The sequence below is a fragment of the Nicotiana tomentosiformis genome, chromosome 7, assembly GCF_000390325.3.
Source record: "Nicotiana tomentosiformis chromosome 7, ASM39032v3, whole genome shotgun sequence".
NCBI classification, from domain to species: domain Eukaryota; kingdom Viridiplantae; phylum Streptophyta; class Magnoliopsida; order Solanales; family Solanaceae; genus Nicotiana; species Nicotiana tomentosiformis.
The window spans coordinates 1386407-1399696 of record NC_090818.1 but is presented as its reverse complement, the minus strand read 5'-3'; the positions used below and the strand labels follow the sequence as shown (position 1 = coordinate 1399696).

Below are 13290 nucleotides of genomic sequence, written 5' to 3'. Positions count from 1 at the left end.
AAATGATGGATATTGGAATACCATGAAGGCGAACAATCTCTCTGATATAAATCTCAGCCAACCTCTCAGAAGAATAAGTGGTCAATACTGGAATAAAATGAGCTGACTTGGTCAGCCGATCCACGATCACCCAAATAGCATCGAACTTTCTCAAAGTCCGTGGAAGTCCAACTACAAAGTCCATGGTGATCCACTCCCACTTCCACTCTGGGATCTCTAACCTCTGAAGTAATCCACCCAGCCTCTGGTGCTCATATTTGACCTGCTGACAGTTTAGACACTTGGCCACAAACCCAAAACTATCCTTCTTCATCCTCCTCCACCAATAGTGTTGTCTCAAATCCTGGTACATCTTCGCGGCACCGGGGATGAATGGAGTACCGCGAGCTGTGGGCCTCCTCGAGAATCAAATCCCGAAGCCCATCTATATTGGGAATACAGATCCGGCCCTGCATCCTCATCACACTGTCATCATCAATAGTCACATCTCTGGCATCATCTCGCCGAACCCTATCCTGAAGAACTAGAAGATGAGGATCATCATACTGGCGCTCCCTGATACGGTCATAAAGAGAAGACCGAGAAACCACACAAGCTAATACGCGGCTAGGATCTGAAATATCCAATCTCATGAACTGGCTGGCTAAGGCCTGAACATCCAAGGCTAGGGCCTCTCGGCTGCCGGAAGATATGCCAAACTCCCCAAACTCTCTGCTCGGCGAATCAAGGCGTTGGCCACTACGTTGGCTTTCCCCGGGTGGTACAATATAGTGATATCATAGTCTTTAAGTAGCTCCAACTACCTCCGCTGATGCAAATTAAGGTCCTTCTGCCTGAACAAGTGCTGCAAACTCCGGTGATCAGTGTAAATCTCACAAGGAACTCCGTACAAATAATGCCTCCAAATCTTCAAGGCATAAACAATACCTGCTAGCTCAAGGTCGTGGATAAGATAGTTCTTTTCATGCACCTTCAGTTGTCTGGACACGTAGGCAATCACCCTATGGTCCTGCATCAACACCGCGCCTAGGCCATCTCGCGACGCATCACAATAAACTGTATAAGACCCTGAACTTGAAGGCAATACCAATCATATGAATTAATTCCATATGAAGTTACTAGTTTTCCGGATAAAATTCGAAATTCATTAAAATATTCGATAGTGGGACCCACGTCTCAAATCTCGAAAAAACTTACGAAATACGAACACCCATTCCAAGACAAGTCCAACCATATAAAAATTATCCAATTCCGATATTAAATGGATCTTCAAATCTTAAATTTTTTTTTGGAAGATTTTAGAAAAATCTGATTTTTCTTCCATAAATTCACGGATTCATGATATAAATGAGTATAAAATCATGAAATATAATCAATATAAGATAAGGAATACTTACCCCAATGTTTTCCCGTAAAAATCGCCCAAAATCGCCTCTTGAGGTTTTAGGTTTTGAAGATTTGGGAAATGAATCAAAAATCAGTCCAAAAGTCATTTTGTTCAGTTGCAGGTGTCGAAATTGCGACCTGAGCTTCGTAAATGCTAAGAAACACTCGCAGTTGCGATGCCCTTCACAATTGTCACGACCCAATTTTTCCCTCCGTGTGACGTCGTGACGACACCTAGTCTCTACAACTAGGTAAGCCTAACATTTTGCGGAATATTGAAATAAAAATATAAATTTAACCAATTATTCAAAATACACAACAAATCCCAAAACCCAGAACATCGTGAATCCCAAACTACAGAAGGAAAGATCTAGTATCTCTATACATTAGAGTCTAACAAGGAAAAATACAGAAGATAATGGACATGGGAAAGAGTAGAAGGGGACTCCGAGGTCTGCGGACGCGACAGATATACCTTGAAGTCTCCAAAACTGTCCCGGCTCACTGATAGTGCGGCTGATAAGGTGCACCTGGATCTGCACACAAAAAATTTGTGCAGAGAGTAGCATGAGTACACCATAATCGGTACCCAGTAAGTGCCAAGCCTAACCTCGGTCGAGTAGTGACGAGGTCTAGTCAGGGCCCTACTGGTAAATATATAATAAAATAATATAGAGTGTAATACCGTAATAAAATAAAGGCTGAAATTTAACAATAATGAAATCATAGAAGGTAACAACTCAGTTCACAGAAACATAACAAGGGATCTCCCGAGATACCGTCTCGTAGTCCCAAACGTAAATGAGCAGGGGGATCTCCCGGAATACCGTTTCGTAGTCCCAAAGTAAATGTGCAGGGGAATCTCCCGAAATACCGTTCCGTAGTCCCAAAGTAAATATGCTGACAGGGGGATCTCCCGAAATACCGTTCCGTAGTCCCAAAGTAAATATGCAGTACAGGGGGATCTCCCGGAATACCGTTCCGTAGTCCCAAAGTAAATATGCAGCGCAAAAGGTAGAAATACAACTACATCACGAAATTCTTACAATTTTGACTAAGTACCAGTCAGGAAAAAGCAGAAAATTCACTAAGCATGCTGCACATAATTCACACAACCAATTAAGACACGTAGACATGTTGTATTAGACTAAACATGATAACTACACATATTGGAATAACTCAATTAAGAATGAAAATAGATTAGTACTCATTAAAATGGTATAACTCAAAATAACAGGAAAACATGCTGCTGCTCGGTAAGAAAATCGGGTTTTATCACAACTAGCCCGTGTACGTACTCGTCACCTCACGTACACGGCGCTCACATAGCATAATAGTTCCAAATCTTAAGGGGATTCCCCCCTCCCCCCCATAAAGTTAGGGAAGCCACTTACCTCGAGTTAAGCTCAATTAATCGGTCACAATGCCTTTCTCATGAATATCCGGCTCTGAATGACCCAATCTAGCCAAAAGAAATTACGTATTATAAATACAACAATAATAGACTCATCTAATTAACGAAATCAACATTTAACGAAAATTTCAAAATTTAACTCAAATATCGCCCATGGGGCCCACGTCTAGGAATCGAGTAAAAGTCGTAAAATACGAACACCCATTCACTCCCGAGTTTACTCGTACCAAAATTGTTCAAATCCGATACTAAAATCTTGATCAAAACCCCAAAATTCGGCCTAAGAAATTTTCTCAATTTCTCACCCCAAATCCGAAATTAAACGATGAATTCAAGCATAGATTAGTGGAATATAACCATAAAGGAGTTAAGAATCATTACCCAATCGATATCTCTGAAAATCCCTCAATCCCTCGTCCAAAATCCGAGCTCCCAACTCAAGTTTTTGATAAAAATGGCATAACCCCCGTTTTGGAAACTTTAATACTGCCCAGACGCGTCCTTCTTCGCGAACGCGGCCACACCCTCGCGTTCGCGAAGTACAATTTACTTCGGCCCAAAAATCCTCCATCGCAATGCGATGAACATGTCGCGAACGCGAAGACCACTCAGCTTGACCTTTCGCGAACGCGGGATCTCTATCGCGAACCCGTAGCACGAAATCTCGCCTGCCTCCAGTTCTTCTTCGCGAACGCGTAGCTTCGAGGTTCCACACCTTCGCGAACGCAAAGTGTAATTCAGATGACCTTCCCAGATACCTTACAGGAACGCGACGGCTCCCTCGAGAACGCGATGAAGAAAATGCCTGCAACAGAACACCAGAAATCTGCTATCTTCCAAAGTCCAAAAGTGATCCGTTAAGCATCCGAAACTCACCCGAGACCCCCCTGGGACCTCAACCAAACATACCAACAAGTCCTAAAACACCATACGAACTTAGTCGAGCTCTCAAATCACATCAAAAAATGCTAAAATCACGAATCACCTTCCAATTCAAACTTAAAGAACTTGAAACTTCAAAATTCTACAACCGATGCCGAAACTTATCAAACCACGTCTGATTAACACAAAATTTTTCATGCAAGTCATATTCGATATTACGGACCTATTTTAACTTCTGGAATCGGATTCCGACCCCGATATCAAAAATTCCACTATCGGCCCAAAACTCCAAAAATTCAACTTTCGCCATTTCAAGCCTAAATGAGTTACGGACCTCCAAAACACAATCCGGACACGCCCCTAAATCCAAAATCACCTAACGGAGCTAACAGAACCGACAAAATTCCATTCCGAAGTCGTCTTCACACAATTTTGACTACGACCCAAATCTTAAGGCTTAAGCTCTCATTTAGGGACTAAGTGTCCCAAAATACTCCGAAACTCAAAACCAATCATCCCGGCAAGTCACAATAGTAGAAATAGATATGGGGAAAGCAGTTAATAGGGGATTAGGGCTATTACTCTTAAAACGATCGGCCGGGTCGTTACATCCTCCCCCTCTTAAAACAATCGTTCGTCCTCGAACGAGTATAAAGACATACCTGAAACTGTGAAAAGATGAGGGTACTGGCTGCGCATATCCTGCTCGATCTCCCAAGTCGCCTTCTCGATCGGCTGACCTCTCCACTGGACCTTTACTGAAGCAATATTCTTTGACCTGAGCTTTCTGACCTGCCCGGCCAAAATGACTACTGGCTCCTCGACATAAGATAGATCCTTTTCCAGCTGGACTGAACTGAAATCCAATACATGAGTCGGATCACCGTGATACTTCCGGAGCATATACACGTGGAATACCGGGTGAACTCCTGCTAGGCTGGGAGGCAAGGCAAGCTCATAAGCAACCTTCCCAACTTGCCGCAATATCTCAAAAGGACCAATGAACCTCGGGCTCAGCTTACCCTTCTTCCCGAACCTCATGACGCCCTTCATAGGTGATATCCAAAGCAAGACCTGCTCACCAACCATAAATGCCAAATCACGAACCTTCTGGTTTGCATAACTCTTCTGCCTAGACTGGGCTGTGCGAAGTCTCTCCTGAATCACATTCACCTTATCCAGGGCATCCTGGACCAAGTCAGTACCCAATAATCGGGCCTCGCCCGGCTCAAACCATCCCACTAGGGACCGGCACCGCCTACCATACAAAGCCTCATATGGTGCCATCTGAATGGTGGACTTGTAACTGTTGTTGTAAGCAAACTCTAGAAGTGGCAAGTATTGGTCCCATGACCCTCCGAACTCCATCACACAGGCAAAAAGCATATCCTCAAGAATCTGAATTGTGCGCTCGGACTGCCCGTCCGTCTGAGGGTGAAAGGCTGTGCTCAGCTCCACCCTAGTACCCAACTCCCGTTGTACGACTCTCCAGAACCATGATGTGAATTGTGTACCTCTGTCTGAAATGATGGATATTGGAATACCATGAAGGCGGACAATCTCTCTGATATAAATCTCAGCCAACCTCTCAGAAGAATAAATGGTCAATACTGGAATAAAATGAGCTGACTTGGTCAGCCGATCCACGATCACCCAAATAGCATCGAACTTTCTCAAAGTCCGTGGAAGTCCAACTACAAAGTCCATGGTGATCCGCTCCCACTTCCACTCTGGGATCTCTAACCTCTGAAGTAATCCACCCAGCCTCTGGTGCTCATATTTGACCTGCTGACAGTTTAGACACTTGGCCACAAACCCAACTATATCCTTCTTCATCCTCCTCCACCAATAGTGTTGTCTCAAATCCTAGTACATCTTCGCGGCACCGGGGATGAATGGAGTACCGCGAGCTGTGGGCCTCCTCGAGAATCAAATCCTGAAGCCCATCTACATTGGGCACATAGATCCGGCCCTGCATCCTCATCACACTGTCATCACCAATAGTCACATCTCTGGCATCACCTCGCCGAACCCTGTCTTGAAGAACTAGAAGATGAGGATCATCATACTGGCGCTCCCTGATACGGTCATAAAGAAAAGACCGAGCAACCATACAAGCTAATACGCGGCTAGGATCTGAAATATCCAATCTCACGAACTGGTTGGCTAAGGCCTGAACATCCAAGGCTAAGGGCCTCTCGGCTGCCGGAAGATATGCCAAACTCTCCAAACTCTCTGCTTGGCGACTCAAGGCGTTGACCACTACGTTGGCTTTCCCCGGGTGGTATAATATAGTGATATCATAGTCTTTAAGTAGCTCCAACTACCTCCGCATACAAATTAAGGTCCTTCTGCCTGAACAAGTGCTGCAAACTCCGGTGATCAGTGTAAATCTCACAAGGAACTCCGTGCAAATAATGCCTCCAAATCTTCAAGGCATAAACAATACCTGCTAGATCAAGGTCGTGGACAAGATAGTTCTTTTCATGCACCTTCAGTTGTCTGGACACGTAGGCAATCACCCTATGGTCCTGCATCAACACCGCGCCTAGGCCAACTTGCAACGCATCACAATAAACTGTATAAGACCCTGAACCTGAAGGCAATACCAATATTGGGGCGATAGTCAAAGCTGTCTTGAGCTTCTGAAAGCTCTCCTCACACTCCCCTATCCACCTAAACGGAGCACCCTTCTGGGTCAACCTGGTCATAGGTGCTGCAATAGATAAGAAACCCTCTACGAATCGGTGGTAATACCCCGCCAAACCAAGAAAACACCGGATCTCTGTAGCTGAGGACGGTCTGGGCCAACTCTGCACTGCTTCAATCTTTTTTGGATCTACCTTGATCCCATCACAAGACACTATATGGCCCAAGAATGCCACTGAATCAAGCCAGAATTCACACTTAGAAAATTTTGCATACAACATCTTCTCCCTCAAAGTCTGAAGCACGGTCCTCAGGTGCTGCTCATGATCTTCCCGAGACCGGGAATATACCAGGATGTCATCAATAAATATAATGACGAAGGGAACAAGATAAGGCCGGAACACACTGTGCATCAAATGCATAAAGGCTGCTGGGGCATTGGTCAGCCCAAATGACATGACAAAAAACTCATAGTGACCATATCTGGTCCTGAAAGTAGTCTTCGGGATGTCCGACTCCTGAATCTTCAACTGATGATAGCCAGAACGCAAGTCAATCTTGGAAAACACCCTAGCACCCTATAAGTGATCAAATAAGTCATCAATATGAGGCAATGGGTACCTGTTCTTCACTGTGACTTTGTTCAACTGGCGGTAATCAATACACATCCGCTTAGAACCATCCTTCTTCTTCACAAATAAGACAGGAGCACCCCCAGATGACACACTGGGCTGAATGAAGCCTTTATCAAGCAATTCTTGTAACTGCTCTTTCAAATCCTTCAATTCAGGAGGAGCCATACGATATGGAGGAATAGAGTTGGGCTGAGTGCCCGACAACAAATCAATGCCAAAATTAATATCTTTGTTGGGCGGCATGCCCGGAAGATCAGCTGGAAACACATCTGGAAAGTCCCTCACTACTGGAACTGACTCAACTATAGGGGTATCAATACTGACATCTCTCACATAAGCTAGATACGCGTCACACCCCTTCTCAACCATTCGTTGAGCTTTAAGAAAAGAAATAACTCTGTTGGGAGTATACTCTACCTCTCCACTCTAATCGAGGTAAACCTGGCATAGCCAGCATCACGGTTTTAGCGTGACAATTAAGAATAGCATAATGGGGCGACAGCCAGTCCATGCCCAAAATAATATCAAAGTCCACCATGCTGAGCAATAATAAATCGGCTCTGGTCTCAAAACCACTAAGAGCAATCAAACATGACCGATACACGCGGTTCACAATAAGAGAATCTCCCACAGGAGTAGATACATAAATAGGGGAACTCAAAGAATCCCGAGATACGCCCAAATACGGGGCAAAATAAGAGGACACATAAGAATATGTAGAGCCTGGGTCAAATAATACCGACGCATCTCTATGACAGACTGGAACAATACTTGTAATGACAGAATTAGAAGCAACTGCCTCTGTATGAGCAGGAAGTGCATAATATCTGGCCTGGCCTCCCCGACCTCCACCTCGAGCTGGTTGAGCAGGTGGGGTGGCAGCTGGTGCTGTAATCATAGCCTGAGGACCCGGTGGAGCACGCTGTGGCTGAAAAGTCTGTGGAGGTGCACCCCTCCTAATCCTGGGGCAATCCCTCACCATGTGGCGAGTGTCGCCACACTCAAAACAAGCTCTGGGAGGGCGTGGCTGCTGTGACTGGCTCGGGCCAAGTCTGCTGGACTGGCCGCTAGGAACACCCCGTGCAGGAGGCATACTACATACTAGCAGTGCATAATAAGGCTCCTAGGGTCCAGAAGGAGCTGGAACACCGCTGGAGGCTAGAAGAGATGAATGAACGGGGTGACTCACATAACCCCTACCATTGTGAGTTGCTGGGGCACGAGTCCCTGAATAATAACCAGCCTCTCGAGACCTCTTGGCCTCCCTCTCCTCTCTGTCTCGGGCAAGCATGCCCTCGAATCTCTTGGCAATACCCACAACCTGTTGATAAGCAATATCCATCTCCAATTCCCTGGCCATACTACTCCGGAAGCTGGGATGGAGACCCTCAATAAACCGTCGAACCCTCTCTCGAACTGTGGTAACTAAGGACGGTGCATGTCGGGCCAAATCATTGAAGCAAACTGCATACTCTGACACAGTCATAGCACCCTGGCGCAACTGCTGAAACTCAGTGCGCCATGAATCCTTGAGGCTCTGAGGGATATACTCTTTCAAAAACATGTCTGAGAACTGAGTCCATGTAAGTGAATTCGCCTCAGCCGGACTACTCAACTCATAAGCACGCCACTACTGATAGGCTGCTCCTCTAAGCTGGAATGTGGTAAAAGAAACCCCGCTCGTCTCTGCTACGCCCACAGTACGGAGAATACGATGACACTCCTCTAGAAAACTCTGAGCATTATCTGTAGCCAATCCACTGAAAGTAGGTGGGTGGTACTTCTTGTACCTCTCATGTCTGAGTTGCTCTGCCTCAGAAGCTGCTGCCCTAACCTCGGGCTGAGCTGGAGCTACCAGCTGAATTGGTACAATCTCTGGAACCTGGTCGACCTGAACCCGCTGCTTTGGAGTACCGGCGATGGGAGTCTGTGCTCCTCCCCAGGCCTGAGATGTGGCAGGAGCAAGTGGAATCAACCCAGCATGAGCTAAGGTGCTGAACATGCTCAGGAACTAGGCTAAAGTCTCCTGGAGGGCTGGTGAAGCAACATGTATCTCAGGTGTCTGTCCTCCAGCTTGAGCTACTGGGGGCTCCTCTGTAGCAGCTCGTGCGGGTGCTCTGGTTGCACCACGTGGACGTCCTCGGCCCCGGCCTCTCGTGTCTCTAGCAGGGGGCTCGGGTGCCTGTTCATCAGATCCGCTTGTATGTGTCCTCATCATTTGTGAGAGAATAGAATACAAAAATTTAGAATCTCTGAAGTTAACAATTTTCGCACGACATGGAATCAAAGTAGTGAAATTTTCCTAACAGTTCCATATCCTCCCGAAGATAAGTACAGACGTCTCACTACCGATCCGCGAGACTCTAATAAATCGGTTTGTGACTCACGACACCTACGAACCTAGAGCTCTGATACCAACTTGTCATGACCCAATTTTTCCCTCCGTGTCTCGTGACGGCACCTAGTCTCTACAACTAGGTAAGCATAACATTTTGAGGAATATTGAAATAAAAATATAAATTTAACCAATTATTCAAAATACACAACAAATCCCAAAACCCGAAACATCGTGAATCACAAACTACAGAAGGAAAGATCTAGTGTCTCTATACATTAGAGTCTAACAAGGAAAAATACAGAAGATAATGGACATGGGAAAGCGTATAAGAGGACTTCGAGGTCTGCAGACGCGGCAGATATACCTTGAAGTCTCCAAAACTGTCCCGGCTCACTGATAGTGCGGCTGATAAGGTGCACCTGGATCTTCACACGAAAAACATGTGCAGAGAGTAGCATGAGTACACCACAATCGGTACCCAGTAAGTTCCAAGCCTAACCTCGGTCGAGTAGTGACGAGGTCGGGTCAGGGCCCTACTGGTAAATATATAATAAAATAATAAAGAGTGTAATACCGCAATAAAATAAAGGCTGAAATTTAACAACAATGAAATCATAGAAGGTAACAACTCAGTACACAGAAACACAACAGGGAATCTCCCGCGATACCGTCTCGTAGTCCCAAACGTAAATGAGCAGGGGGATCTCCCAGAATACCGTTCCGTAGTCCCAAAGTAAATGTGCAGGGGGATCTCCCAGAATACCATTCCGTAGTCCCAAAGTAAATATGCAAGACAGGGGGATCCCCCCCTCCCCCCAATAAAGTTAGGCAAGCCACTTACCTCAAGTTAAGCTCAATTAATCGGTCACAATGCCTTTCCCACGAATATCCGGCTCTGAATGACCCAAATCTAGCCAAAAGAAATTACGTATCATAAATACAACAATAATAGACTCATCTAATTAACGAAATCAATATTTAACGAAAATTCTGAAATTTAACTCAAAAATCACCCATGGGGCCCACGTCTAGGAATGGAGTAAAAGTCGCAAAATACGAACACCCATTCACGCCCGAGTTTACTTGTACCAAAATTGTTCAAATCCGATACCAAAATCTCGATCAAAACCCCAAAATTCAGCCTAAGAACATTTCTCAATTTCTCACCCCAAATCCGAAATTAAACGATGAATCCAAGCGTAGATTAGTGGAATATAACCATAAAGGAATTAAGAATACTTACCCAATCGATATCTCAGAAAATCCCTCAATCCCTCGTCCAAAATCCGAGCTCCCAACTCAAGTTTTTGATAAAAATGGCATAACCCCCGTTTTGGAAACTTTAATACTGCCCAGACGCGTCCTTCTTCGCGAACGCGGCCACACCCTCGCATTCGCGAAGTACAATTTACTTCGGCCCAAAAATCCTCCATCGCGAACGCGATGAACATGTCGTGAACGCAAAGACCACTCAGCTTGACCCTTTGCGAACGCGGGATCTCCATCGCGAACGTGAAGCACGAAATCTCGCCTGTCTCTAGTTCTTCTTCGCGAACGCGAGGACCTTATCGCGAACGCGTAGCTTCGAGGTTCCACACCTTCGCGAACGCGAGAGAGACATCGCAGACGTGAAGAGTAATTCAGCTGCCCTTCCCAGATACCTTACGCGAACGCGACGGCTCCCTCGCGAACGCGATGAAGAAAATGCCTGCAACCGAACACCAGAAATCTGCTATCTTTCAAAGTCCAAAAGTGATCCGTTAAGCATTCAAAACTCACCCAAGGCCCCTGGGACCTCAACCAAACATACCAACAAGTCCTAAAACACCTTACGAACTTAGTCGAGCTCTCAAATCATATAAAAAAAATGCTAAATTCACGAATCACCTTCCAATTCAAACTTAAAGAACTTGAAACTTCAAAATTCTACAACCGATGCCGAAACCTATCAAACCACGTCCGATTGACCCCAAATTTTGCACGCAAGTCATATTCAATATTACAGACCTATTCCAACTTCCGGAATTGGATTCTGACCCCGATATAAAAAATTCCACTACCGGCCCAAAACTCGAAAAATTCGTCTTTCGTCATTTCAAGCCTAAACGAGCTACGGACCTCCAAAACACAATCCAGACACGCCCCTAAATCCAAAATCACCTAACGGAGCTAACGGAACCGACAGAATTCCATTCTGGAGTCATCTTCACATAGTTCCGACTATGACCCAAGTCCTAAGGCTTAAGCTCTCATTTAGGGACTAAGTGTCCCAAAACACTCCGAAACTCAAAACCAATCATCCCGGCAAGTCACAATAGCAGAAATAGATATGGGGAAAGCAGTTAATAGGGGATTAGGGCTATTACTCTCAAAATAACCAGCCGGGTCGTTACAACAATCCCGCTGCCTTCGCAAATGCGAAGATTATGTCGCATTTGTGACAATTGGCCCTTCGCAATTACGAAGATAAACTCGCAATTGCGAGAACTGCTGGCCTAGGCTTTCTTCGCAATTATGATAAAAATCTTGCTATTGCCATACCTACTTGGTTCGCATTTGCGATGCCTGATCTCGCAATTGCGAGATCAAAGGCTTGCAACAGGTTCAGTTATACCAGCAAAATTTTCTAAGTTCAAAACATCCCGTGGCCTATCTGAAACTTACCTGAGCCCCTCAGAACCTTATCCAAATATCCCAACAAGTCCCGTAACATAATACGGACTTACTCAGGGTCTCAAATCACATCAAATAACATTGAAATTTTAATTCACACCTCGATTCGGACTTTGAGTTTTAAACTTTTCAATTTACAAATTTTGTGCCAAAACATATTAAATAAATCCGGAATGACTTCAAATTTGGCACACAAGTCATAAATGACATAACGGAGCTATTCACATTTCTAAGATCGAATTCTGGCCCCGATATCAAAAAGTCAACCCCGTGGTCAAACTTGGAAGTCTTTAGCCTTTAAATTGCTAGTTCCGTTAAATGGCCATAACTTGAGTTAGGAACCTCCAAATTAAATTTCGGGCATACGCCCAAGTCCTAAATCACGATACGGAGCTACTGGAACTGTCAAAATATTGATCCGGGTCTGTTTACCAAAAATATTGACCAAAGTCAACTCAGTTGAGTTTAAAGCTCTATTTCACATTTTAATCCATTTTTCACTTGAAAATTTTTCGAAAAATTTTACGGACTGCGCACGCTAGTCGAGGAATGATAAATGGTACTTTTCGAAGTCTTAGAACACAGAATTACTTATTAAATTTAAATATGACATTTTGGGTCATCACATTCTCCACCTCTAAAACAAACGTTCGTCCTCGAACGGAGTTAGAAAAAAACAAGTGCCTGAGCTATAGAAAAGGTGTGGATATTTACTCCGCACATCCGACTCGGACTCCCAAGTAGATGCCTCTACCGGCTGACCTCTACATTGCACCCAAACTGAAGGATAACTCTTAGACCTCAATTGTCGGACCTGCCGGGCTAGAATAGCCACCGGCTCCTCCTCATAAGTCAAATCTTTTTCCAATTGGACTGAGCTGAAATTTAACACATGGGACGGATCACCATGATATTTTCGGAGCATAAACACATGGAACACCGGATGAACTGCTGATAAACTAGGTGATAACGCAAGCCTGTAAGCTACTTCACCCACCCTTTCAAGAATTTCAAAGGGTCCGATATACCTAGGGCTCAAATTGCCCTTCTTTCCGAACCTCATTACACCTTTCATAGGTGAAGCCCGGAGCAATATTCTTTCTCCAACCATAAATGCAATATCACGAACTTTACGGTCGGCATAACTCTTTTGCCTATACTGAGCTGTGCGAAGTCGATCCTGAATAATCTTGACCTTATTCAAGGCATCCTGTACCAAATCGGTACCCAACAACCGAGCTTCTCCCGGTTCAAACCAACCAACTGGCGATCGACATCGCCTTCCGTATAATGCCTCATATGTAGCCATCTGA

General features: G+C 44.9%; 1 protein-coding gene across 1 annotated transcript; it reads right to left on the bottom strand.

Annotated features, from left to right (window-relative positions):
- Positions 1-8089: 8089 nt before the first annotated feature.
- On the bottom strand, positions 8090-8530 carry LOC138895071 (uncharacterized). The gene has a single exon (XM_070179802.1). It carries the CDS (start codon positions 8528-8530, stop codon positions 8090-8092), a length of 441 nt encoding a protein of 146 aa, XP_070035903.1.
- Between the last annotated feature and the right edge of the window lie 4760 nt (positions 8531-13290).

Excerpts from the sequence above, each read along its gene's own strand:
- LOC138895071 (XM_070179802.1), bottom strand. The coding sequence starts at position 8,530 with ATGTTTTTGAAAGAGTATATCCCTCAGAGCCTCAAGGATTCATGGCGC.